General features: G+C 36.1%; 1 protein-coding gene across 1 annotated transcript; it reads right to left on the minus strand.

Annotated features, from left to right (window-relative positions):
* Positions 1-475: 475 nt before the first annotated feature.
* Positions 476-22,977, minus strand: PPM1B (protein phosphatase, Mg2+/Mn2+ dependent, 1B). Its single transcript, XM_010004942.1, has 6 exons — positions 22,909-22,977; positions 19,801-20,664; positions 17,784-17,901; positions 9,733-9,844; positions 6,070-6,127; positions 476-763 (listed from the first exon to the last, which is right to left on the minus strand). Exons 2-6 carry the CDS (start codon positions 20,644-20,646, stop codon positions 476-478), a joined length of 1,422 nt encoding a protein of 473 aa, XP_010003244.1. The 5' UTR covers positions 20,647-20,664; positions 22,909-22,977.
* Positions 22,978-25,053: the final 2,076 nt, after the last annotated feature.

The raw sequence follows: 25,053 nt of genomic DNA on the forward strand, positions 1-25,053 counted from the left end.
GCAAGAATATACCAGCAAATTTATTACTTAAGAAGGTACTTAAAAGAAAAAGTTTTAAAATTTATTTTTGCATCAGCTTATTAGATTCTTATTGTTGGTGTCACAGGATTAAAAAAAAATTATCATCCCAAAAATGGGAAATTACCTGCTTGCTACACAACATAAGATGTAATTAGTATAATCACAGAACCATAGAATGGTTGAGGTTGGAAGGGTCCTTAAAAATCATAAGGATCCAACCTTCCTGCTACAAGCAGGGACACCTCTCACTGAAGCAGGTTGCACATGGCCTCATAGCATATACTATAGTAATTGAACTTCTAAGGAAAAAAAGAGCTTTGTATAAGCTATCTGTACAAACAACTAAAGTAAAAACAGACTTCTAGGATAGATGTGACAAACGTTGAGATATAAACAAAGGAAAACACACCAAGCGAAGCCTTAAATCCACTATGTAAAGCGTTATGTCTGTTTCTCACTCATTCGTCCCTGAATCTTCGTTTGAGCTCTGTACTCCAGCAAGGTGATTCTCAGAGTCTGCTTGGGGGTCTGGTACGAGGTGACTGGGTCCAGCATGAGTATCTGAAGCCGATTCAGCAGCTGATTCAGCAGTGCTCTCTTCTCCCTGCATCTTAGCTAGCCTGTAACTAACCAGCATCTCCTCCAGCAGGTGGCGGTAGTTTCCCCTATGATTAATTCTCATTTGCCTCAGCGCTTCCACCAACTTTCCCTGCGTTCCACTTTCCTCGGCTTCGCCAGGGCCCTTTTTTTAAGATTCAAGACCCCAAAAAAATCAGTAGTTAAACTAGGATATCCTTCAACAATTAAAAAAAAAAAAAAAAAAAAGCACAAAAAATCACATTTTTTTCTGATTGAAAAAACATCAGCTTTGCTCTACTGGAATCTCAAACACCTTACAACACAACTTACAACAGTATCATCCATGTTTGTCTGCTTTCTAAAACATAATTAATAAACTGTATCTATTACAAGAGCATTTTAAATAATTTTTATTTATTTTGAGCCAGACAGTGCCAACATGGTACCTTCTCCCAATTAATTCCACTGTGGTTCAAACTGTCTTTCAGTGAGTGTAACTGACATTCCCCACAACTGTGGTTGCTGTCAGTGAAAAATTTTAAAATTTTAGCTTCTTTAGCCATCAGGTCAATACTTTGTGAATTTCTGCACCACCAATACCAACACACATCTGTGAAAAACTTAGCTAAGAGAAGAGATAACTCCACTGCTAGCAGTTTATTTGAAGTATCACATAAAAGCAAATGCTCAAAGCATTGCAGAAAACAATCTCTCTTCATTAAAGACTGATTTTCACATGCATGATCCTGGCACAAAAACAACACACAGTTATCTAGCAGCACCAGGAGTGCTGGCATTTTGAACCATGTAACAAGACTATTTTGTACAGATGTGTGTATTGCCTAGAAAAGTTACTAGGTAGAACAGCTATTCAAAGTCAAACCTAACAACCTACAGCACAAAGCCTGAGTAACAAGCACTGATTAAGAATGGAGGTGCCCTTTGCAAACCACCTATTTGGCTACGAACCTTTAGTTGACCAAAAAAAATGCTGTGGTGCTCTTGGCTTTTTTTGGTTGGTTGGTTTTTTGAAATTGAGTTGCCCATCCATCTGTTAAGGAACTTTAAAGGGCTAAAGGAGTACTGTTGCTTTAAGGGAATGGGACATTGTAAATGATTAATACCTACCAAGTTACCAAGCTAGACAAATTGAACCATCTCTGGAAGCTGGCAGGTTTCACAATACATTAGAGGCAAAATCCAGATTGCCTTTTTCTCATGCTGACCTCATTTTATTGTCATCTAGTCAAAAAGATTCACAGACTACAAGTACTGCAGTCACTCACAAGCTTAATAGCAAAATTAAGATATCATCTTGTGTTCAAGAAGATTCTGGATGTTGTTGGAATAGAAGCCCCAGGACTGACTGCTGCAGTTTAAGTTAAAAAGGGGACAAATTTTCCACAAAAATTAGTGTTACTGCATATCGTGCTATCCCTTGAAGCTTCACCTGTTGCATATAGAGATATACTTCCACTGTGGTTTCCTGGTCTTAGTTTGAAATGTCTTGACTCCTATGTACTAGCATTTCATTGAGATAGCTCTTCAAGAGCCCAGTAAGAAGCAAGTTAGAGAATGTAGTTTTTATGTATGAAGCAGGACTGCTTGAACCCATGAACACAAAGTTAGTGGAAACTGCACATCAAGATCAGGCTACCAATGTATCCTATTCCTTACGTTTTGACAAAAAATTCTATTTATGTATTTATGTAGTTAATGTTAAACAAGACAGGACAGCTCAAGAACTCCAGTGTTTTTAACTTCAGAGAACCTCGAAATTCTGTGGTTCCTCTATCCCATCAGTTTTGCTCCAAGGTTGACATTAGCAAACATACAACCTGAAATACATTTCACAGTATTCAGATCTTTAAAAATTCTGTTGGCAAACTGAAGTGAATACTTTTGCCCCCATGCAACACTTAGGAGTAAAAGCAATAAGCAATATAATAGCAGCTTTGAGACTCCAAAACAATTCAAATGCCAGTAGGAGCTGAAGCAACAGTGCTGTTAGTGCTTGATATTCCAACTCACATCCTGCTTTGCACTGTTTGAAGCTGGGCCATTTTGTGCTTCCACCTCCCTCAGTGCTAGCAGACAAGAAGCCTGACAAACAATAGTAGGATAGAAACTGCCTTTATTATATACTATACACTACATGTACATTATGGTGCAGATTTCTCTCTAATGATCCATGGCTACCTGAAAACTATGATTACTGTGCAAATCAGCATTTATCTTTCCTCATGTTATAATTCAACTCAGTGCTACTGACCACAGAAACAAAAATTTATTTTTGCTAGTTATATTTAACATGAGTGTTCACATTTTTTACACAAGTTCTGCTCTGTTGTATATAAAAAAGGCTGCTACATATTAGGGACAGGACTTAGAATGTGTAAGTGTGTAGAAATGTAAAAAGACAAAATTCTTAAAATAATCTGTAGCAGCCTTTAATGACAGCATTTGATTTGATTCAGCAAAGTGCCATAGCATTAGTAAAAGCACAAGAGAAACGTGACTGGTTTCAAAAATGACAGTCAAACACCACTTTAAATGCCACTGAAACTGTTAACATAGCCACTGTAACTGTAGCATTGCTCCTTCTGTTCAAGAATACATGAACACTCATGCAGCCTAATCAGACAGTAGCCTCCTACTCTTAGGAACACATCAAAAGGATGGTTGAAGAAGTAGAGCCATTATAGAAAGAGTAATACTTTAGCATTTTAACTAGAACAATGACTTGGTAGAATTGTAACATTACAGTGGTATCAACTGCTTAGCTATGAAGCAGTTATTTTAAATTCCCTTTAAAGACCTGAAAACACCAAGCTGCAATACATAAGACCTCTACAACTTCTTCACAAGCCACTACATTTATACCAGAAGTCCCTCTGCTGAAACCAAACCCTGGCAAAATTGCTCTTCGTGAGATTACTGCAGGGCTTTCTCCAACTCTGGATTTATGTAATACTTGAACTCTGCTGAAATGTCTAAAAGAAAAAAAGCCCTGTGACTGCTATACCCTGAAAGCCACACTAATGACCTCTGAATGCTGCTGCAGCAAGTTTTCTTCCACTCCTCATTCCCTCGTTCTACACATCTATCTATCTATATGTATATTTTAACAGGGACATTATTAGTTAGATTTCAGTCTCACTTGGGAATGTCATAATTGGGATGTACTGTATGTTTCCTTCCTACCTTTGCTTCCTGTTTAAACAGGAGATGTGTAGCAACACCATGAGTGTGTAGACATTGTGGAGAGTCTGATGTTGAGTAACTGAACAGCTTCCTTCCCTTTTACCCACCCACGCACTGAATATTCAGTTCAAAAGACTAAGATCACCACATATATACCTGGAACTGAGTAAGACTAGCAAGGAAGTCATGCTTTAATCACCTCAGAGATGAGGACCACTAAATTAATTCACCTCCAAAACAGTAAGATAGCAATTCCTACTTGCTGACAAAGAGTAAACTGGAATTGCATCCTTCACTCAGAACACGTTCTCCTCTCAAACTGCTCTGGGTCAGAACCACTTAGCATGAAAAGATGAAAACAAACTTAGTGAAAAATGGTATCTTACCTCAAGACCAAACTAAAATTTAATCCAGTGTACTTGAAAACACATCATTATCAAGATTTGCACTGAAGAGTAACAGAAGGCAAAGTTTATGAAATAGACTGCAGTGTACTGCTCACACTTCATGCTCAAAAAGCCAATTTAAAAGGACTCAAAAAAACTATCCAGGGATTCTAATGGCAGTAAAGGTCAACACTACTAACAACAATAAGAGTTAAAGCTATATTGTTTCATAAGTAATTTGCATATTTAGTTATCTCATTTTAATAAATTATAACTGATGATGCACAAGAATTTCCTGGAGCAACAAATACAGAGAAAGATGCTGTACTATATGTTAGGACTTTCAGCAAGCTTGCATGCCTATGGACAAGTAAATTTTCCTTAGAAAAGATGCATCAGAAACGTAACTATAGCATACGGTATCTAGAAAGTTAACATTAGATGAACTTCTTTTTCCTTAAAAAATCCAAAACACCAAACTTAACCAACTGCCATAACCTTCACACAAACCACTTTCACCAATAACTTTACCCCAAAAGCAGGAACAAAATTACTGCTAAACATGAAAGTACTAGCAGGCTGATAGAGGTGCAGAGTTTCCTGAAGGACTAAAGAAGCTGGTAAAATTTTGTCTAGCTTTCTTTGGGGTACTGTTGCACAATCTGTTGAAAGTTAAATGAACATTATATACTGTCATTTTTTTAACTAAAAAAAAGGAACAAATCCTAAACATTAAGAAGTTAGATATTTGTTCTCTATTTGTATTCTAACAGAACACAGGCCCCTTCCACCTACCCAGACTTTCTAACTTAAGAGAAAACCAAATACAGGCAACCAACAGAAGATGACAGTGGGAAAACATTCATAATTGTAGTGAGAATGCATATTCAAAATCTCAAGGCACATAATTCATCATTTATGCGTATCAAAAAAAAAAGTTGAAATCTCCGCACCACCATCCAATATAATGACTACCCAAGGACCTTGCAGCCATCTCAGAAGAGAAAAAAAATAGCAAAGGATTTACTAGAAGATGATTGGTATCTTCACATATTAGTTCACATAATCTACACAGAAAACAATGTGTACCCATGAGCAGTGATGTTTCTATTCCTTCTTCAGTTTCCCAAAGATTTTTTAAAAACAAATTTAACCACAATTGATAAGAACACTATTGCTCTTTACACTGAGATTAAGAACAACCTAGTAATCAGGTTTAAAGTTTCAGTCAACCAGATTTCAACATACAATTTAAAATTCAACTTTTAGGAACTGGGCAGAAGAACATAAGTAATTTTAGAAATCAGAACTAAAGTAAACTAAAATCACTTTATGCTTTCCTTAGATCATTGCACATGGGATATTTAAAAGGTAGTGCAAACTCTAAAAAAGTAGTCGATATAGTCTTGTTATATTTATATGCAGTGTATCAAGGTTTTCCACACTTACAGAAGAGGATAGGAAGTGTGTTTGCCCTGTTTTCTACTAGATTTTTGGACATTAGATACAATAGCTAGTTAAGCAATTAATATGCTGACCGTAATTTTTTACCATAATATACTATAATTTGGAAAATACTATGTATTGTTGCCTCACAGATTTGGATGAAAAAAAGCAATAGTCAATTAAATGTTTAAAAAAATGTTTTAGTTTGGTGTCAGTTTCCTGTCTTTTTGAGGATCAAGTTCTGTATCAGACCCATCCAAAACAAGGCCAAATTTAACTATATGCTACAATAAGTATTTGTATACTACTACTAATTTTTATAATAATACTCATTTATAATACTTTATTGCTAGTGATGCACACCTTTTGCTTAATGCATGACACTACTCTGATGTTCTCATTAACAAAGAAGTTTATCAAAATGGGAACTTACCCCCTCATTCTCTCTGTGTGGGTTCAGCCTACTATACACAGCTTCAATAATATTACGCCTAAAAAAGAGAAATTTTAAATTAAGCACAAAGTATTTTAAAACATTTAATACTTTCAAAGTTTGAGCACAGTAAGAATTTTCAAGTGTTTATGATGCTTTGCCTTTAACCTGTCTCTTAAAAAGATTAAGCCCCCTCTCAGTGTCTTTACTTACTTTTGATAGGATGTTTGGGGTTTTAGCAGTAAATGAGGATTTGTAATGAGTAAGCATGGCAATTCATCTTCTTCCCCTATGCTCCCCACAATTTTCCCCTTTACATCTTTTTAAGTTCCAGCTGCACAGTCAGACTTTGCCAAGACTAACATTTAAACCTGTATTTTGCTTATTGTAACAGAATTCTTCAAGTGAACTGGTTTCTTGATTTATTTCTGGATGTGGAACTTAAAGACAGTTTTTCTCCATTTCTCATTTACCTAGACACGGGTTACTACTTCTCTGTGAGCTTTTAAAGTGTGGTCGTGCCCAGAGTATACAACCTCTGAGATTTGTTGTCTATAGTGTCTATTCACACTGTAGGTATTAAAACCCAAATGCCATTAGCTAGATTTTTTTTTTCCTGGCAAGGGCTCCACCTTCACAGGCAAGGAAACTACACACAAAAGCATATAAAAAAATAAACCACAAAGTACAGATATACTTCTGAGAATAAAAAGGTTTTGTCCCTGCATCTTTAAATCATATCAAGAACTGGGAAAAGTTCAGACAAGTATAATAAATCTGATCAAAGGTATTGAAAGCTTCAATAAAAATGAACTGGTTGTCTGAAAGTTGCCAAGATCTATAATAATTATGTCTTACACAATGTGGATAAGCAGCAACTATTGACTCTTCCAAACAAAGAGCACAATGGCGTTAGATAAAGAAAGCAGCAGATGTGGCAAAAATATGCAGTGATGGCTCATGATGCAACAGAATATTTTCTCCTCCAGCATATTAAGGATACAAAAAGTTTGACAAGACTCCATCTGAACACATTAAAAATTTCATGAAAGAGCACCTCTAAGTCATGAAGCACACAAACTATCTCAAGATGGGGAAGCACTTTAGCTGCAAGCAGATCAAAACCTAAGCAATAACAGGGAAGTATTTTACATTTTTTCCAGGTTCTTCCCATTTACTTTCACCTATCCTTAGGGCAGGGTACAAACAGAACAATCCTTGGTCTGATCTAGTATGAGCAGTTCTTACGTTCATATAATGGAAGCAAAAGTTGATTCAAAACAGAAGAGTTTGAGTTTTGAATGAAATGTAGCAGTTATGGGGACTTCTGAGATAAAGAAATAAATCAGATAACCTCATTACCTAGCATCCAGCATCAGAAGGCATTTTTTTTTTAGTCATGATCCAGCATTTAAAACAGTACTTAGTAAAACACTCAGAACTCTGGGAGATGGTTTGTGGCCTAAAGAAAGCGAGGGATAATGCAATCAAAGTCCCAGGATGACCACCAACCTATGGCACTGAAAATACATCTTGTTATCATGTGTTCAGAAGCAATATCTGTCAATGCTGAAATCAGCATTTATCTAGACACGCCACAGCAAGACGCCCAAAAGGTGCAACAGATGATGCCGAACAAAGGCTCAAGACACTGGTGTATATGCAATCTGTGCTTGTTCACACATGAAGGTTTTGGGCTGTATCTGAATGAGCTCCTGAAAGAAGTTCAGAATTAAATAGGTAGTGACACTTCAAAAAAACTATGTCCAATATGAAAAGCCCCCTGAAGAACACAACTTCTCCAAGGGCACACTAGTTAAAGTCAATGCTGTAAGAATTCTGGAAGGATTGAATGGCTGAGCTAGTGTGAGATATATCAGCACTGATGGAATATTTTCTTAGAGAAAAGAAACAATCTTTACACAGATGATACAGGGAAGGGATTCTCTCCATTTTGTTCCATATTTAGTAAAGGTGGAATAGCACAATTCTGACCAAATGTCTGTGCCATAGTAAGCAGTGGCATCTCACATCCCTGTAACAAAACTCCTGGACAGTCCAACCAAAGTTGCCACAGAAGCAGCAGATAGCCATTGCACAGGGTTTAAGTTAAGACTTAAACCTCAAGCCCTTGGAAATGTTCCTATCTTTTCAACTCGCTTTTCTTTCTTGGAACAGCTTATTTTTTGTACTTGCTTTTGAAGGGAAAATTTAGGGGCAGAATGTTGAGTGGAAGTACTAATGCCCAAGTGACAGGGTGGCTCAGAACTCCGGTTTTCTTCAGCAAAAAGTGACCATTCTTTTGGCAGCATTTGAAGTTACAGGGGGATTCAAGTCAAGCCAGAAGCCAGTCTTCAAGAGTAAGATTTTAAAAGGATAAAATACCACCATCAAGTGACCATATCGCAGTGGATACCTTTAGATGACCTGCCTCAAAGAATGAGCCAGTACAGGCTACACAAGTGAGAAGCTTGAGAAAGTACACAGTGGCAGTAGATGAGCTTTCTGAAATTTGTCTACATACACTTTTCATTGCATTGTGTTTCTCCAGATCAGATATATTAAAAAATCAGGAGCAACTACAATTGGTGCTAAAACCAAGGATGTCAGCCACAGACAAGCTCTTCCTGCAACCTGTTTGAGCCAGGTCTTGCAGTTCAAACAAAAGAACAAAGTGAATTATTCATGTAAAGCAGGACTTCAAAAGTCAAAATGGAAAGACAGACATCAACAGGCAAATTCTGAAGCTAAGCTCATTAAAAATGTAACATGGGTCACAACAAATTGAAACAGAATTTATACGCAAAGATTCCAATACACTGAAGCAGTACATGATGCAGTTATTAATGAGCTAGGAGGCAGTAAAATAGGCATGCCACAACTTCTCTGAATGCCTGGAACGCACACAAGTGGGGAAAAAAGACCAGAATGGATAGGTACTTTTAAGTCTAGAAAAAAAATAATAATGGTGCTCAAACAGTGCTCATTAGAAACTACATGCAGTGAAAAGATGTATACACAAACGTTCAGAGGGCAGGACTTCATATTTTGAAAGATACAAAGATTCCTGAAGCAAGATGAGCTATGCTAGGCAGCAATAATAATAAGGTCCCACTGTTTGGGGAATTCTAGAGTAACAATTGATTATGCAATCCCTAATTCTGTTCATTAAGATCCTTAAATTGTATGTTGTTAGAATATAAACATTAGCCTCCACAGAGAATCAGTATAATTCATAAATTTTTGCTCCAATTGCTTATCTAACACTGAGTTTAAGATTAAACAAAGAAAACCAACTTTCTGTTGAGAATGACATTAGGTGGTGGAAGGAACAGGATTCAGGAAAACTGAGATTATATTCCCATTACATTACTGATAGTCCTTACAACATGTAAAGCAGTAAAAAGCCAAGATTATTTTTTTTTTTTAAATGGCCATGTGGAAAGACTAAATTAGTATGTTATATACCAGAACATGATCAATCTGTTTCCTCTTAACTGTTCTAGAATGGGAACAGTGACACAAATGTTTACACTGTGCAAAAGGTAAACTAGCTTAAAATATATACCCCAACTTTCTTCTTTCATTTTAGTATAGTATAACTTCAATAAGCATTTGTTTCAATGAATTAAACGGTTTAAGAAATTCCAGTAATGTACTCACTTGCCAGCTAAACCACCTCCGGGTGGTAAATTAGCGATATTCTCTGCAGTTAAAATACGAATAACATGAGCCAGATCAGGCATTCCTTCTTCACCCGATTTTTCCATGATTTCTGATTTAAAAACAGAAAAAAAAGTCCTTAGATCACTGAATTAGTAACACCCACTTCTTAAGACACTCAGATGTAAGATACTATCACTTTTTAACTGAGACATTATGAAAAAGTTACATGTAAAAGAAAACATTATTTACATTTGAAGTCAACAGACTTTGCATGGTGGAACAGAGCTATTCAAAACCATAGCCTGTCCTTCCAGTATGCCTCTAGTTCATCTCTTGCTCAACAGGAACTTGAAAATAGACTGTGAACTGGATGAAATATCCTGGAGATAGCAGCCTGTTCTCTTCTAGAATGAAGACAGCCAGGAATCTGTTCAGTCACCTTCCTGTTGCATTGCAACATACTTGGAAGGTACATGCCAAAAAGCCAATGCTTCTCAGGATGCTTCATCATGAGCAATACCTTGTATTCTTCAAGTCCTGATTCCAGTGCATAAACACTAAGACCATCACACAATAAAGGCACACATATAATGGCCCATTATGACTGAAGTGCTCAAAACAGAATACAGAAGTATCACACAAATCCAGTGCTAGTAAGTTCCTCCACCTTCGAAAAGAACTGCCTAAACTGAAGACAATCTTCACAATGCCATTCATCAAAGCTGCTGTAACACAAACATGTAATGGCTGTGTGCACATTCACATAGACATAACACTATCAGCTTCCAGCTGTCAGCCTCTGGTCATTCAACTACTACCATGGCAGAAAAACATTCATTAGGTTATCTACAAATTGTAGCTATATGCATGTGTCACACATTTACAAGTTGGGGTTTTTTTCTGAAAATCAGCTAAACTAAAGAATGGAGTGTGATTTCCTGTGGACATTGTTCTAGATAAAAAAGTCTTTGAGCCACAAAAGAACTAGGAAGGTATCATCCTAAAAAACACCCTGAGTCTGTATCTTGGCTACTATCCAAAGATAAACAAATCACTTACATTTCTTACAATCAATTGATAATATTGTGGATGTCTGATGTGAAGCCAACAGCCAAAGCCAGAAACAGCTACAATCTGAGCTTCTAAAGTTAGTAGAAATGTGCATCACCTACTCACTTTAATCACTGCATCCAAAGTTTTCTGGTATTTAAACATTTCATGCTATCGCTTATCTAGAAAGCAAGTGATTTCAGGCTTCTCTCAGGAACAGGAAAAATAATAAAGTGCTTACAAGACACTCACACTGTGTCAGGGAGATCTGTAGAAAACCTCACCTAAAGCAGTTCTACTTTTAGAGTAATTCTACTATACTGTAACGAATAAGGCACTGTGTCTAGGTCTCAATTTTAACTCAGCACCACACAATCTCTGCAATGAATAAAAAGCTGGGTATACTGCTACTACAAGTGATTAAACATTCTTCCATGAACCTTTATGTATATTATCATACAACCATCCATTAAGAATGAATCATGACTAGCAAAGGAAATGACAGCTGAATATGCATACTTGAATCTTAGGACTTTGATCAGTTCTTCCACACACACTCTCACAAATCAGCCACAAGTTCTCTTTTTGTGCAGTTCTACGTACTCAGAAGTAGACTATACATCATTTTCCTCAGTCACATCTGGTAGGAAATGTTTAACAATGCATTGTTTTTTATACCAAGAATGTATCTGGTTCTATGTACACTAAAAGTACACAAACAGCAAGAAATAAGAAAAGCTATAGAAGTATGCAATTACTATATAGTAATGCAAGCAGAAGGTTTTCGTATCTTTTAAAAAAGGAATTAAAGAAATCACAACTAAGGATTGTTGTATATGTCTTGGTACTAGTCACTTTTACTTTTTAACTTTTACTGTACAACCACTTTTCAAGGAGTGCTAAACTGAACCATGAGCATCTTCTTCCCATTTCTAGGTGGTGTAAGATCAAGAATTCTGGTTACACTGACCATCTCCTTTTTCTTTTCCTGACATTAGGGTGACTTTCATCCAAAATATCTTCATGCTAAAAAAAACAACAAACAACCCCAAAAACAAAAGCAAAAAAACATCACAAAAAACCAACCAAAAAACCAAAACCAACCAAATAAAACCCCACAAACAAAAAACCCCAACTTTCTAACAGAAAATCCAGGAACAAAGCAAATTACTTTTTTTCATCACATATCAGTTAGCAGATCCACGCTGTGGGTTTCTCTGGCCACGAAAGAAAGCCAGCACTTTCAGAAGCAGATTTATAGGCATTTACAAGGCTTTCACCTATATCTCTACAATGTTAATGCAATTAAGGTTTTTTTTTCACCTGAATGTGCAGAACACAATTGCAGAACACACCTGCAATTCAGACACTTAAAACAATTTCCTGATATTATCATACATGCAAATCTATGAAAATCCACTACAAAGTCTACTAATATACTACTTTATAGTCTTAAAGTACTTTTAATTAAAAGCCCAACACTTAACTCAGAGATGAGCATTTTGAAAATTCAGACAATTTTATTTCAATTTTATAGAATGCAAGTCCCCAACCAGACAGCATTAGAAGTTTATGTTCCAGCATCTCCCTTGATCTCCAGCTATAAGACTATGACAAATCTATTTTGTATACAGTATATACTCTGCATATGTAAAATGCACCATCCAACTCACTGTATTAACATAAAGACTGTTTAAGTCTCCATAGAACAGGTGCCCCTATTTACAACTTGGGGTTGTTTGTTTTAATATCTTCATGTTGGATACACCCTTTCAAATAAACTGAAAAATATCAAAGAACTGAATTGACTTGTCTGCCTAGTTTGCTTTTCCTGTGACCAAACTTCCGATCTCTAAAAGAAACAACTGAAAAGCAGAGTACACAAAGTAGCACTTCAAAGTGGCAACAAGAAAAGATTGACCTAGCAGAACTTAACTACTTCCAAACATCTGCATTACTTTGGAAATTACCAGGTAAATGACTGAAAACAGTGGCATGGCTGTGCTCATAATCCTAAATGACTCTATCATAAGCTGTCAACTATGACCTCCTAAATATTTCAGAATTCTCTTGAATGGGCAGCTTTTGAATGCAGTTATACACATTGTGTCAAACTCAAGACCCAAATTAGGAAAAGAGCTTTGCTATACCCTTGTTCCACCACTAGAAATCTCTATAAACTATCACTTGCCAACTTTATTTTTTTAGTAACTCTTAAAACAAAAACCACAGTTTCAGTATTAAAACAATAACTCTGTTTTAATAAAACAGGAAGCATCTTATGGAAATAATAACTCATTGTACAAATACACAGGATCTCGGCATTCTACTTAGGGACGTACAGACTATAATTGTCACATGTGTATTAAACTGCTTTTGAAGAGATTTTTCTAGAAAAAACAACAAACAAAAAAATCTCCAAATGAAAGCATGCCTCAAACAATGCCCTTCTCTCCAAGCCAAAGCTTACACTGCCCAAGCACAGCACTGAAAAAAAAACCAAACAACCTGTTGTCTAAAAGGTTTGATTGATTAGTTCAGTCAGCTTGAAATTTAAGTTTCACAAGAGAACAAAAAAATATTCAATATTGAACAGTGTACAGTCATTAGGAACAAATACCACTGCAAAGTAAAGCAAAGGATTTTAAACTAGAGTGCCAGTGCTTCCCTGATTTAAATTTGTGACTTACTGAAAGATGAGAGTATCTAAGCGAACTCACATATTTGACATCTCCATCTTTGCAGGCTAGTAGTTTTAAGACGAGCTGGTTTTTTTCAAATTGTTTTTACTACACATATATATAAAATTGTTACTATCAACCAACTGCATGTAATTTCTGAGCTGTTAATTCTTCAACAGAGAAAGAAATATCGTTGCACACAATAATTTTACACTAACAAGGTCTCTTATGTGCCTTTCAAAAGGAATGAACAGTTATCATCTAGTCTGGTACTTTAAATGTTAGCAAATCTACTACAGATCCTCACCATAGACAATCAATTGCAGCAATGGAACATACATTCTTTAACTTAGCCGCCTAGCTCACCGCATTCAGAGCCTTGAAACACATTAGAACTACAGATAAATCATAGTAAATATAATACCCCCAAAGAAGACTACCCTAAGTGCTAAACTATATTTAGAACAGGTCTAATGAAATACAACTTCTGTCTTTTGAAAATAACTAGAAGACATTATTAAATCCATATTATCCACATCACGATCTATCTACTAAGGCTTTCAGTTTTTTGCCTTAAAGGAAGTTAGACCTTTCAGGTACAGCTCATTTATTGCACTGTTTTCCAGACTACATTTAGTCTAAAAACAATCACAAAACTGATTCAGGCTGTTGCCCTTTCCTAACCAAAAAGATGTTCCCACCTTCCAAATTTTTTTTTTATTACTATTTCAACACTTCCCTCCCCTTCTATGTTCAAGTTAAAAGCATTTCTGCTCACTACTTTAACCTTTAAACTGGACAACTTTTTAAAAATAAAACTGCTTTTTTCCAAACCATTCTCTCCATGCTGGATAGTGGTTTGAAACATTTTGCTCAAGCTTCTCTATATAATTTCTGAACTAATAATACTCAAAGCTCAAACACATGGTAAAAACTATAGTTATGTCAAAGTGACAATTTCATAGAATTTATTATGAACACAAACGTGTAGAAAGCAGGCAGATATTTCAAGTTACTCTGAAGTCTGTTTTCCTTTATTTTCTCCACTTTGGGACATAATTTCCTCAAATATGCTAACTCTCATTCCTGGCTAAATACTTGACATTTAAAGGACTTGCACTCTGTCCAATTAGCAGAACACAGAATGACACAGGGAACTCATGCAGAAAAAGAAAAAAATAATCAAGAAGAGCTGAAGCAACAGAAGTCCAAGATTTGAAGCAACTAATTTCTCTGCAGCACTTAAGCTTAACCATAATTATTATTTACATTCAGACTGGCTCAGCATCAATACCAACTTAAAAACTCCCTGCTTGTTTTTGGTGTGCATAGTATTAGTTAGCTAAAATACACTTCTGCTAAGAAGTTATTTTGGTACACTAAAGTAGTAGCTCAATTATGCTACAACACTGCATTGTTACTAGCAAATAGCACTTCTTACGTCATCCTGTTAATCCAGTCACTCTAATCAGAAGTTATTAAGACAGCTTTTCTATTAATCTTCTTAGCATTCACTTATGAAAGCAATAAACCACACAGCTGGTCCATACGTTTTTCAACTATTTGCTAGCAGAGGAACCACCAAGAAGCAGGGAATACTAACAGGTAACCACTGTCTGCACATCTCATTGCTGTCAGTATAGGTAATTGCTCCTGGCTCTGACCCAGAGCCTACTAACAGCTCATGTACTCCAACACAGGAAGATAACAGGTATTCATCTTAGCTACTGTCATCTAGGAAGCCTGGGATGTAAGCCAAGTTCTGAGAATCTTGCCTAGAGTTAAACATTCAAAGTGACCATTAGCTCTCCCTAGTCTCAACAAACTACAAATATGCAAGTCATTTCAATTTAGATCCCATTTAAACAAGAAATAAAGACACCATGCGCAATGTAAGAGCCTTCAGAGATAACTTGTATTGTGGCCTGAAGGCATTCTTATGCACATATTTAAAAATTAAGGTTTCTAACATGAACTATCTAGAATACTGGAACACCAATGCACACAAAATCCCCAATATTTAAGTTTACCTCATTTGCTTAAGTAAAATAACAACAAAAAAATATATACCTAGACAAAGAACATTACTGATTTTCACAGCTGTTTCACACAAATTAAAAACTCAAGTATAAAATATCTACAGTGTCTTTTCTAGCATTAAAATGAGTTTGAGAATTTTTATACTTAATTGGCAAAACAGTTTACCACAGTCATCAGGTTACAGTGGCAGCAAATACATTTCTATGTCAGTGTTGCACTTTAAACTGAATTAGTGTTAAGTTATGAATGGTTAGGTCTGAGATTTTTGTTGTTCTACACTCTCAGGAGATTCCTGATGCCCTTAGATCTACAGATTATTTCTCACTTACACCTGATGATACTTATTTGGATACAAACTACTTCTTAATACAAACATGTCCAATCCATTCCATAATTCTAAAAATCCAGTGGATGCCTTGGATATTCAAACAAACCCAAATCAAGAATTAAAACAGAAGTGTCATGTATCTCCTATGTGATAGTGCTAGAGTCCTGGTTTAGTAATTCTCAACAAATAGTGATAAGAAAAGAAAGTATTTTACCTCTATAAATTATACACAACATGCTTCAGAGTCTGAAAAGTTTCCAGATCAACATTGAGAAAGTTTGGTCAGTAACACCTTCTTCCTTAAAAAATGCTCAAAGCTCAGGCAGTCAGTGGCCAGAGCTGTGGTTTATATCACTCAGACCTTGTCAGTCCCAGGAGAGTGGATTCATTCTGGTTCTGAGCTGCCAAGTCCTGAACATCCTGGCACTCCAACTTAAACTACTTTCATAGAACTCTGCTCAACAGTCCTGTAGACTGCCAGTAGCACATTATTCAATACAAACACAGAAAAATACCATCAGGACAGCAATACTGCAGCATAAAGCTAAACCACTGTCTTTGGCACCTGAAAGGAGGTATCTAAGAATGCTACGTGACTCATTATTCATCTACAAAGGGAGCAACTCTCTATGAAGCACACTTGAACTTGGATCTAGTGATCAGAATATTCCAGTCAGGGGCTTAAACAAGTCAAGAAATGTTACAACTTATCCCAGCCAGCCTTCCCTTCTGTAAACCCATTCCTTCTTTGAATACTGTTGCCGTAACTGGTAACTCCAAAAAATAGGTTAATAAGCTGCATCACCGTAAGTAGGCGACAGCGCTTCAGGACTCCTCTGATAAGATTACAGAAGTTTAAAGAACCATAACAGGGCTTGCAAAACCTCTGATGACTGCTTCTCTCCAATGATGCTACTTCACAGTATTATCCCAGTAAATTATTTCAAGAACTCCATTATTTTCATGCCTCAGCTGCTTGTGCAAAAAAACTGTCCCAACATATGAATAAAATTATAAAAAGGCAAACTTTCAGTATCAGCCCCGAGTTTCACTCAGTTCTACCAAAACTGAGCTGTACCTGGATGACTAGAGTAATTGAGAAGACTGAAGTTGGGCAGGCCACTACAACAGCTGTTGTCAAACCCTAGAACAGACTTAATCAGGCATAAAATATTTTTAAATTAGAAGCAACAGTTTGAAAGCCTGCTGCAAACATCAGTTTTTCTGGCATTAAGAATGCTGCAGAAAAGCAGTAAATATACAAGGGCAAGTCTTTAATTCTTAATCAAGTTCAATTTCTTTTCACTGTTTCTACTTAAGAAGTTGCATTCAATCTTCTAGGTAAGTAAAGGGTTATAAAATCAGTAACTAAGTGAAACTGGTTAGGTCTCCATGACAGTTCTAGATGACTATACCATTTATTCACACAGACACTTCAGACTCCACAGGGATGATTTATGGCTCTTGTATTCATAGGTATTTTAACCATTTATACTGTTAGGCTTTCGCAAAAGTACATTTGAAGAAGCTGTCAGTATGAAAATAGTTTGGATAACTAGATTAATAAGCAGTTTCTTCATGAAAAACCACAACCTTTTCTCAAAAACTCACAAAAAATGGAAGCAAGTATCCATCTTAAAGATATTTTATAATACATGAAAAAGTTCATAAATTATTTAGTTAATAAAACACTCTGCAAGGTCAGTGGCTGCATTTTGGCTTGTAAAGATAGAAATAAAAACCTAAAGCTCAAATTAAGAAAACGCTTGACAAATAGCACGATAAACTAACACATGGATTGAAATATTTTTCTTGACATACAAAAATTCAGAATAGAAGCCAGGCCTGATTTTGAGCCAACATACAGCGACATCATGACTTTCTGTATTTTTGTTTTCATGCTCAAGGTTATGCCAGCATTTCTCTAATTAAGAAAACTGACTTCTTACCTTCAACCCGTGATTCCAAGTACTTATCCAACTCAGCATCTTTTTTCACTGCCTCCTCAGAGACCTTAGGAGCATTTGAAAAACAAACTAGCACAATACTCATGTTATCACGACTCCCCTATATGACAAAGAAAAAAGAAGAGTTAGGAACTATAGTATTGCATCTGGGACAAGTAATGATGTGAATAGAAAAATGAGACTAAAGTTATACATGGGGAAAAAAGAAACCTTACATTAAAACTGTATTTTGGTTAATAAGTACCTCTAAGTTTCCCAACTGAACTAATTGCTAGAATTAATTCTACAGTTTTTTATTGTACATTCTTGTCTTAAAAGTTTAAATTTTAATGGACTTCATTATATGTCAACCACTTAAAAGCAGTATCAAGAAGAGAGGTCAGGAATTAGACAGTCATTAGATGTGACCTTAAGCCAATTTAAAAAAATCCTCATGTTGCAAAATGAAATGCAGAATACTTATCTTAGACTACTATAATAGTTAGCTCCGGATACTACTTTATTTCAGTATGAGAGCATTCACGTAACACATTACATTCAGTATAAATCTGTCCAGCAGAATGCACCTGTGTCATACATAACTTCAAGAAAGTACAAAACATTTATTTAGTATGGCCAACCTGACCTTACAGTCCATCATGTTTTCAGATACTGACTTTAATGCCAGTTTTTCACTAGTAAGCTCTGATGACACCTTCCTTCGCATATTTAATTTTTAAAACTAATTTTAATTTAATTTTAATCCAGAGTCAAATTTTAAAAGCGTCTAAGTCTCCTACAAGGAGATTGAGTAGAATCACAATTTAAACTCCTGGTTTCAAATCAACATCTCAATTTTTTTAAATTTTTTTTTATTAGAAGTTTCAGTGTCATTAGTCACCACAAATTGTTTCTCTGTAAGCCAAATCTACCAGACAGTTCCTATTATCTATTACAGTAACTCCTTCTCCTGAAGAAATTAAGCAGGAATCTGACATTAGAATGAATTATTTCAGAAGTACTCAGGAGTTGCTCCATGTTCCTCTTTGTACCAAGCATATGGGGACACCTGCCTTTTACAGCAGTTAATGTTATGTCATTCAATTCATATCCTGTAAACAGAGGACAACATTCTAATAATGTTACAACCTACAGAGATCCTGGATCTGACTTTCTAAATTAAGCACAATATCAGGGCTCAGTTTTACTGCAAGTATAATAGAATAGTAAAATAGAATGACCATCCTTTTACAAGGCTGACCAGTTATTTGGTCAGAAAAGTCACAGCATTTAAACCAATCATGCAATGTATGGCATATGCTGAAATACAACCTTATTTCTGGGGAAAAAAAAATAATAAAAAAAATTACCCCTTAGGGTTAGAATTCTGAATTCTAATATTTTCCTCAAAACTGCATGTTTTGTCTATGGCCTAATGAAGGAAGTCTGTTGGTACTAGAAGGAGTTGGACCTTTTAGGTAATGCTGGAATTGGTATACCTGTGAAACATTTGCAGACCAACCCCTAGCTGCTCCAAACAAACACTAAATTTGAATAGTAAAGTCAAGCTCAGGTGTAGAAGTAGTGCTTCTCCATCTAAGCTACAACAATTTGCTGAGGACACCACTTGCAAATGACAGAGAAACCATACCTTGAAGAGGAGGAGATGGTGCTGACTGGTTTCATGCAAAGAATACACCGTCCAATTTAAAAGAAAAAAAAATCCCCACCAAAATACCTTGCACAAAACTCATTTTTAAAAAATTGTGTTTGGAAACAGTTTAGAGCTGGAACTATATGCAAGTGTTACTTGAGAAAATAATAAACCTTTACTTTTGCAATTGCTATCACCTTTTCAGGTACAAACGATAAGGCTCAACAAGGTTAGATAGTCAAATGGGTACAGAAGTTTAAGGAAGAGGAAAAAGGAGGAGTATAGGCCAGAAACTGCTGTTAACACTGTACCCATCTAAACAGAAGATCATTTTAGAACAGCTGCTTGGATAAAACAGTTACATACCTTATGTAAACAAGTGTCCACTACCCAATTGCACACTTTTTCCAGGTCATCTGATACTTCAAGTCTAGACTTAACAAATTCACAGAGCTCTTCATTGCTCATTACATCCCAGATTCCATCACAAGCCAAGATGATAAACTCATCTTCTTCTGCCCTTAAAATTTCACAAACCTCAGGCTCTGGAGAAACAAGTTGTTCTGTAGGGCCTTTACCATCAACGCATTTGTAGTCATAGTCCCCCAGAGCTCGAGAAACTGCCAATGAGCCATTAACACGCTGAATCATTACACTGCCTCCTGCATTCTGGATTCGCTCTTTCTCCCTTGGGTTGCAAGGTTTGTGATCCTGTGTTGAAAAACAGACTTGTCCATTCCTATAGAGAACAGCACGTGAATCACCACAATTTATAAAGTATACATGCTCAGGTGAAATCATAACTCCCACTGCGGTTGAGCCACTTCTGTCCATGCCATTTCTGAGGTCTGAGAAATTGCGCATATACTCATCAATTTTCAAAAAGCCAGTTCTGATTCCACTCTTGACATTTTCCACTGAAGGTTCAAGAGCAGATCCAGGTTTTTCTGTCGCCCTAAAGTCTTCATTGTTAGTGATGTGTTCTAATAAGTGCGTGGAGCAATAATTCGCAACACGAGATCCTGCATGACCATCATAGACAGCAAAAAACGACCAGTCCTCTAAGCCATGGGGAATACCTACAACAGCTGTATGAGCATCTTCCATTTCCACTCTCCATCCCTGCATACTGCTGAGGCCATAACGCAAGCCATTCCCTGCGCCATGAGCATTATGTTTTTCAGTTTTTGGTTTATCCAAAAATGCACCCATGTTTATGCAATATTGTATCTGGAAAACAGAAAAGAAAAGTCTTATTTACAAAGCCAACATTCCAAACAAGCTTTGTTCTCCCTTTCTTCTGTTTCTTCTTTTTAAAACAAGTGATACAGCATGCATGTGTGCAGAAGTCAGCAACTATAATGGGGGGGAATAATTATTTAATGACACGAGTAAAATGTGAAGTTAGGCATCTCGTTCGCATTTTTTGTGGGATTTTTAGTGGGATGTTGTGTCTTTTGAAGAGCCACTTCATCAAAATTAGAGGCTAACCATATGACAGCAGAGCAATTCACATACTTTTGCATCCCTACTGGCTTTGTCATTCTGGGCAGAAACTAATTCATGCTGGAAAAACAACAACCCTATGACTCTTATTCCCTTTGCAGTTTTACTGTCGCATGAAATAAGAACTGACTGGTCTCGCTAGCTTTGCATGTATTGCACTACTTGTGTATTCTTGTAAAGCATGGTAAAAATAACAGTAGGGGAACACAGAGCATCTGCCAAAGCAAACAAGAAGGCAGGTATCATTTCTCAAGACAATGTAAGCTTTATGCTACCTTTCTGTTACAGTGACCTCCATGAAGTGCTGAGGATCTCCAATATTCCACAGATCCCAACCGATTGTTCACCAGTTATGCCTTTTTTGAAATGTATCTCCCACTCTTACTTTAATACAAATTTAGACAGACTTCACCAAATACTGCAGTAACTCCTTATCTGGTTTACTTTTTAGTCGGGTTTTACTGCCTGTCTTAACTCAGGCTTAATGACCTTTGATTCACTAACGTTATGCAAAAGGAGCAATGGGGTTATGTACAAAACTGAACATCATGTAACTTAATGTACACTTTATTAAAAAAAAAGTAGAGAGAAAGCACCTGGCTAAGTCAAATCAACTGAGAAATGCCAGAATTTAAGTAGATACTACATTCAAGCACTACAGTATGTTCTGAGTCTTCAAATTATCTGTTCTAACATGAAATAAAACACTAATGAGACTCCAGGATTAGAAAGATTTTCTAGAGAAGATTAGTTCTTGAACAGTCAGCTAGAAATTGAGGTTTTGCATGGACAGGGTAAGTGCTAACACTGCAATCACCCCCTCTAGTTTGGCTACAAAACACTACCATAATTTCTGATCACTTCTCATTCATTAGAGAGTTCTACACTTGTGTAACAGTTCTCTTATGTACCGATCTTGTGGTATCAAGAAGTCTGATGTTATAAAATAAGGTTTGTACTTAGGAAATTGTCCTAAGTAGGCATTAAAAAAAAATATGTAATTGCATGACACCAAAGAAAATGTCCTGAGCCTTTTATGCTCTCCAAAATGGGCATTCCATGTACAAGGTACACATCCTCAGCTGCAGAATCTATAGTGAAATCAAATTAAGAGAACATGAGAATATGCTCAAAGTTTGTTGCCAATTTGATTTTACTCTCTATAAACGTAAGTATTTAAGTTAGATTTTATAAAACAGCCAAAAATACCAAACTCACAGTTAACAGCACAGCTAATACAAGAAAGCAAGTTACTGAATTATTTCAAACCTGCACCTAAAATTCTCAACATACTTCCTGTATTTTAACAACTTGAAAATTCATTAAGCCTTTTCAAACACAAACTATCCATCCTCAACTTCCCTCACCTTCCTTGTTCAATTTTATGATATCTAAAGAATTTAACATACAAGAAAGCACAAATACTATCTTTATTCTTTATCTCTGTAGACGCCATCCACTGACTTCTAATTATGTTACTGGACTACACCATCTTAATTTATATGTTGTAAGCTTCACACTGTATGTAATTTGCAAGCAAAGTAATAAGTTACATTCTGCTCAATTATTTGCATAATTGTTTTTCCTTCTTTATCTGAAAAGAGTATTTGCAACACTGTGAATCAGAGAAAACAATGCAGCAGAAATGAGGTATTTATTACTTATTAAGATACACAAAATGCTTTTCAAAACCCAGTCTCTTGAATGATCTGATTTAGCTTTCAAAAAAACCCCAAAAAGAATCAGTGTCAAATGGTGTAATAAAAGCAAAGGAAGGCAGTGCTAGACCATACCAAAAACAAGTATTCTCAGTGACTGATGTCCTCAGTTAAGAGCCAAACAAGCTCCACATAGTTCAATAACATCAGTAAAGGAGATGCATGAAAGGATTTTAATAGCTGATGACTGCTCATTCACAAGGTACACAAGATATAAAGCTATTTTCAGAGCACACAAAAACATTCTTACCAGTAAAATGTAAACAAGGACTGAAAAGCTGCCAAAATTATGTAAGTCCTCCAAAACTTCAGACCTTGCATGAGTTAAGCATGTTCTTAAAATCGCAAGCATGAAATAAATCGTATGACCAAATGAGGAAAAAGATCTAAAACTAACAGCAAAATCCTGTGAGCTTACTATTGAGTGTACTGTTAAGACATATATAAAACAAAAAGTACAGTTTGAGAAACTGAGAGATGATACTGTTCAATATTATATTCTTGATATTCTAAATATCCTATTTAGTATTAAAACTCATTAATGAAGGATGCAGAGACTCACAATCAGTAAGAAAACAGTGAGTTTAGGATTCCTTTTATGACTGGTCCTATAAGAGACACCAAACACAGAAGAAGAAATCTTTTTTATTACTGTGTATACTATGTAGACTATATACAGCAGCAAGTAAAGACCAACTGAAATAGTCAGAATATTTCAGTGAGCAGGGAAGAAAGAAACAGTGATTTCACTGACTCACTGAAACTCATGCTTTCAATCCAAATTACCAGTAAGGCACAAAAGGACTTTAAAAGAACCCATTATGTTAAATATGTAGTTTTAAAAATACAAGTAAGTTACAGAAAGTAACAAGCAAATGACACGTCACACAGGTGAGTAGAGTATATTACTATCAGGGGTTACACATAAATACCTCTATCAGTCAATTCAACTGTGTATTTACCTATGTATATATTAGTTAATTAAGTAATTATATAAGTTAATTAAGTAAATCAGATATTTTAAATAAAATTTATTGTATCATATCAAACTTGACTTTTTTAGAAAAGCAGCTTTAAAACCAAAACAAAACTCACACGATCCAAAAAAACACAACACAACAAAATACTACATGCTTTCTATAAAATGAAATATTACAAAAAGAAAATAGTTTCCACTGGAAAAGCAGTACTCTGGTACTCACATCTAGTTTTATCCCTCTTTTAACATCTCAGGCTAGATCAGTTAACAGACTTGAGCACCTAAAAATAGCACTCAACCAAACTGACCTGCAAAAATCCTACAGAAGGCAAAGCCTATCATAGGTCTGACCTGGTGTTTCTCTCTATTACTTTAAGCACACCAGGTTAGATGCAATTCAATTTTGACAGAAGCACCCAGATAACACTTAAGTCAGGTCAGAATTTATGAATTACAGAATCACAGAATGATTCATGTTGGAAGAGACCTCTGAAGCTTATCTAGTCCAGAAGCCTGCTCCAAGTTCAAGCAATAGGATATCCAATACCAAAGATGGCTCAAGATGTTCAGATTCTTGTCAAGTTTTTAACATTTCCAAGAATGGAGATTCCATAGCCACTGAGCAATCAGGTAATGTTTGATCACGTTCATAACAAAAACATGACTCCCAACAGTGCAGCTTGTTTCCTTTGCCTCTTAAGTTTTTTCACATCTGGGAAGAGCATAGCTTTGCCTTCTCACCTCTCCCATTATATAGTTGGAAGACAGGAACTTAATCCACCCCTTAACCTGTTCTCCTCCAGGCTCAGGAAAGTCAGTTCTTACTTCATCACATGCTTCAGCCTCTTCTGCTCAACTTGCTCCATTATGTCTCTTCTTGTACCAGGGGCTCAACACTCCACACTGTATTCCAGATGCAGTCTCACCAGTTACAAATAGAGGGAAATAATCACTTCTGCCAACATGCTGGATAAATTCGAATGTGGTCCAATCTTACATCTACAGACACACTGCTCCCTAATGTTCAAGTCAGTTGTCTTGGTTGTCCACTAGGACCCCCCAGTTCTTGTTCTGCAAAGTTCATTCCTAGATAGCCTTCACTCATCCTGTACCGAAGTACAAGGCTACTCTATTTCAGGTACATTACTTGATTCAACTTCCTGAGTGTACCATGAGACCATTTGTCCAATCTGTCAAGATCTTTTCATCTATTGCTAAGGCCTACCCTTTGGCTTATTGACTGCTCCCCTCAGTATGGTATCAAATGTGCTAAGACTGAAGACTCTTCCACTGCTCAAGTTGTTAATGAGGACTTTATTATGCTTTCTCCTTTCAACAGTCAAAACCTCTCAACATTTCTTGAGGGATTTAGGACATTAAGCCCCAAACACCTTTGTAGAAATCTTTGTAGGGAAA

Source organism: Chaetura pelagica, unplaced genomic scaffold (genome assembly GCF_000747805.2).
Source record: "Chaetura pelagica isolate M959 unplaced genomic scaffold, ChaPel_1.0 scaffold13, whole genome shotgun sequence".
NCBI classification, from domain to species: domain Eukaryota; kingdom Metazoa; phylum Chordata; class Aves; order Apodiformes; family Apodidae; genus Chaetura; species Chaetura pelagica.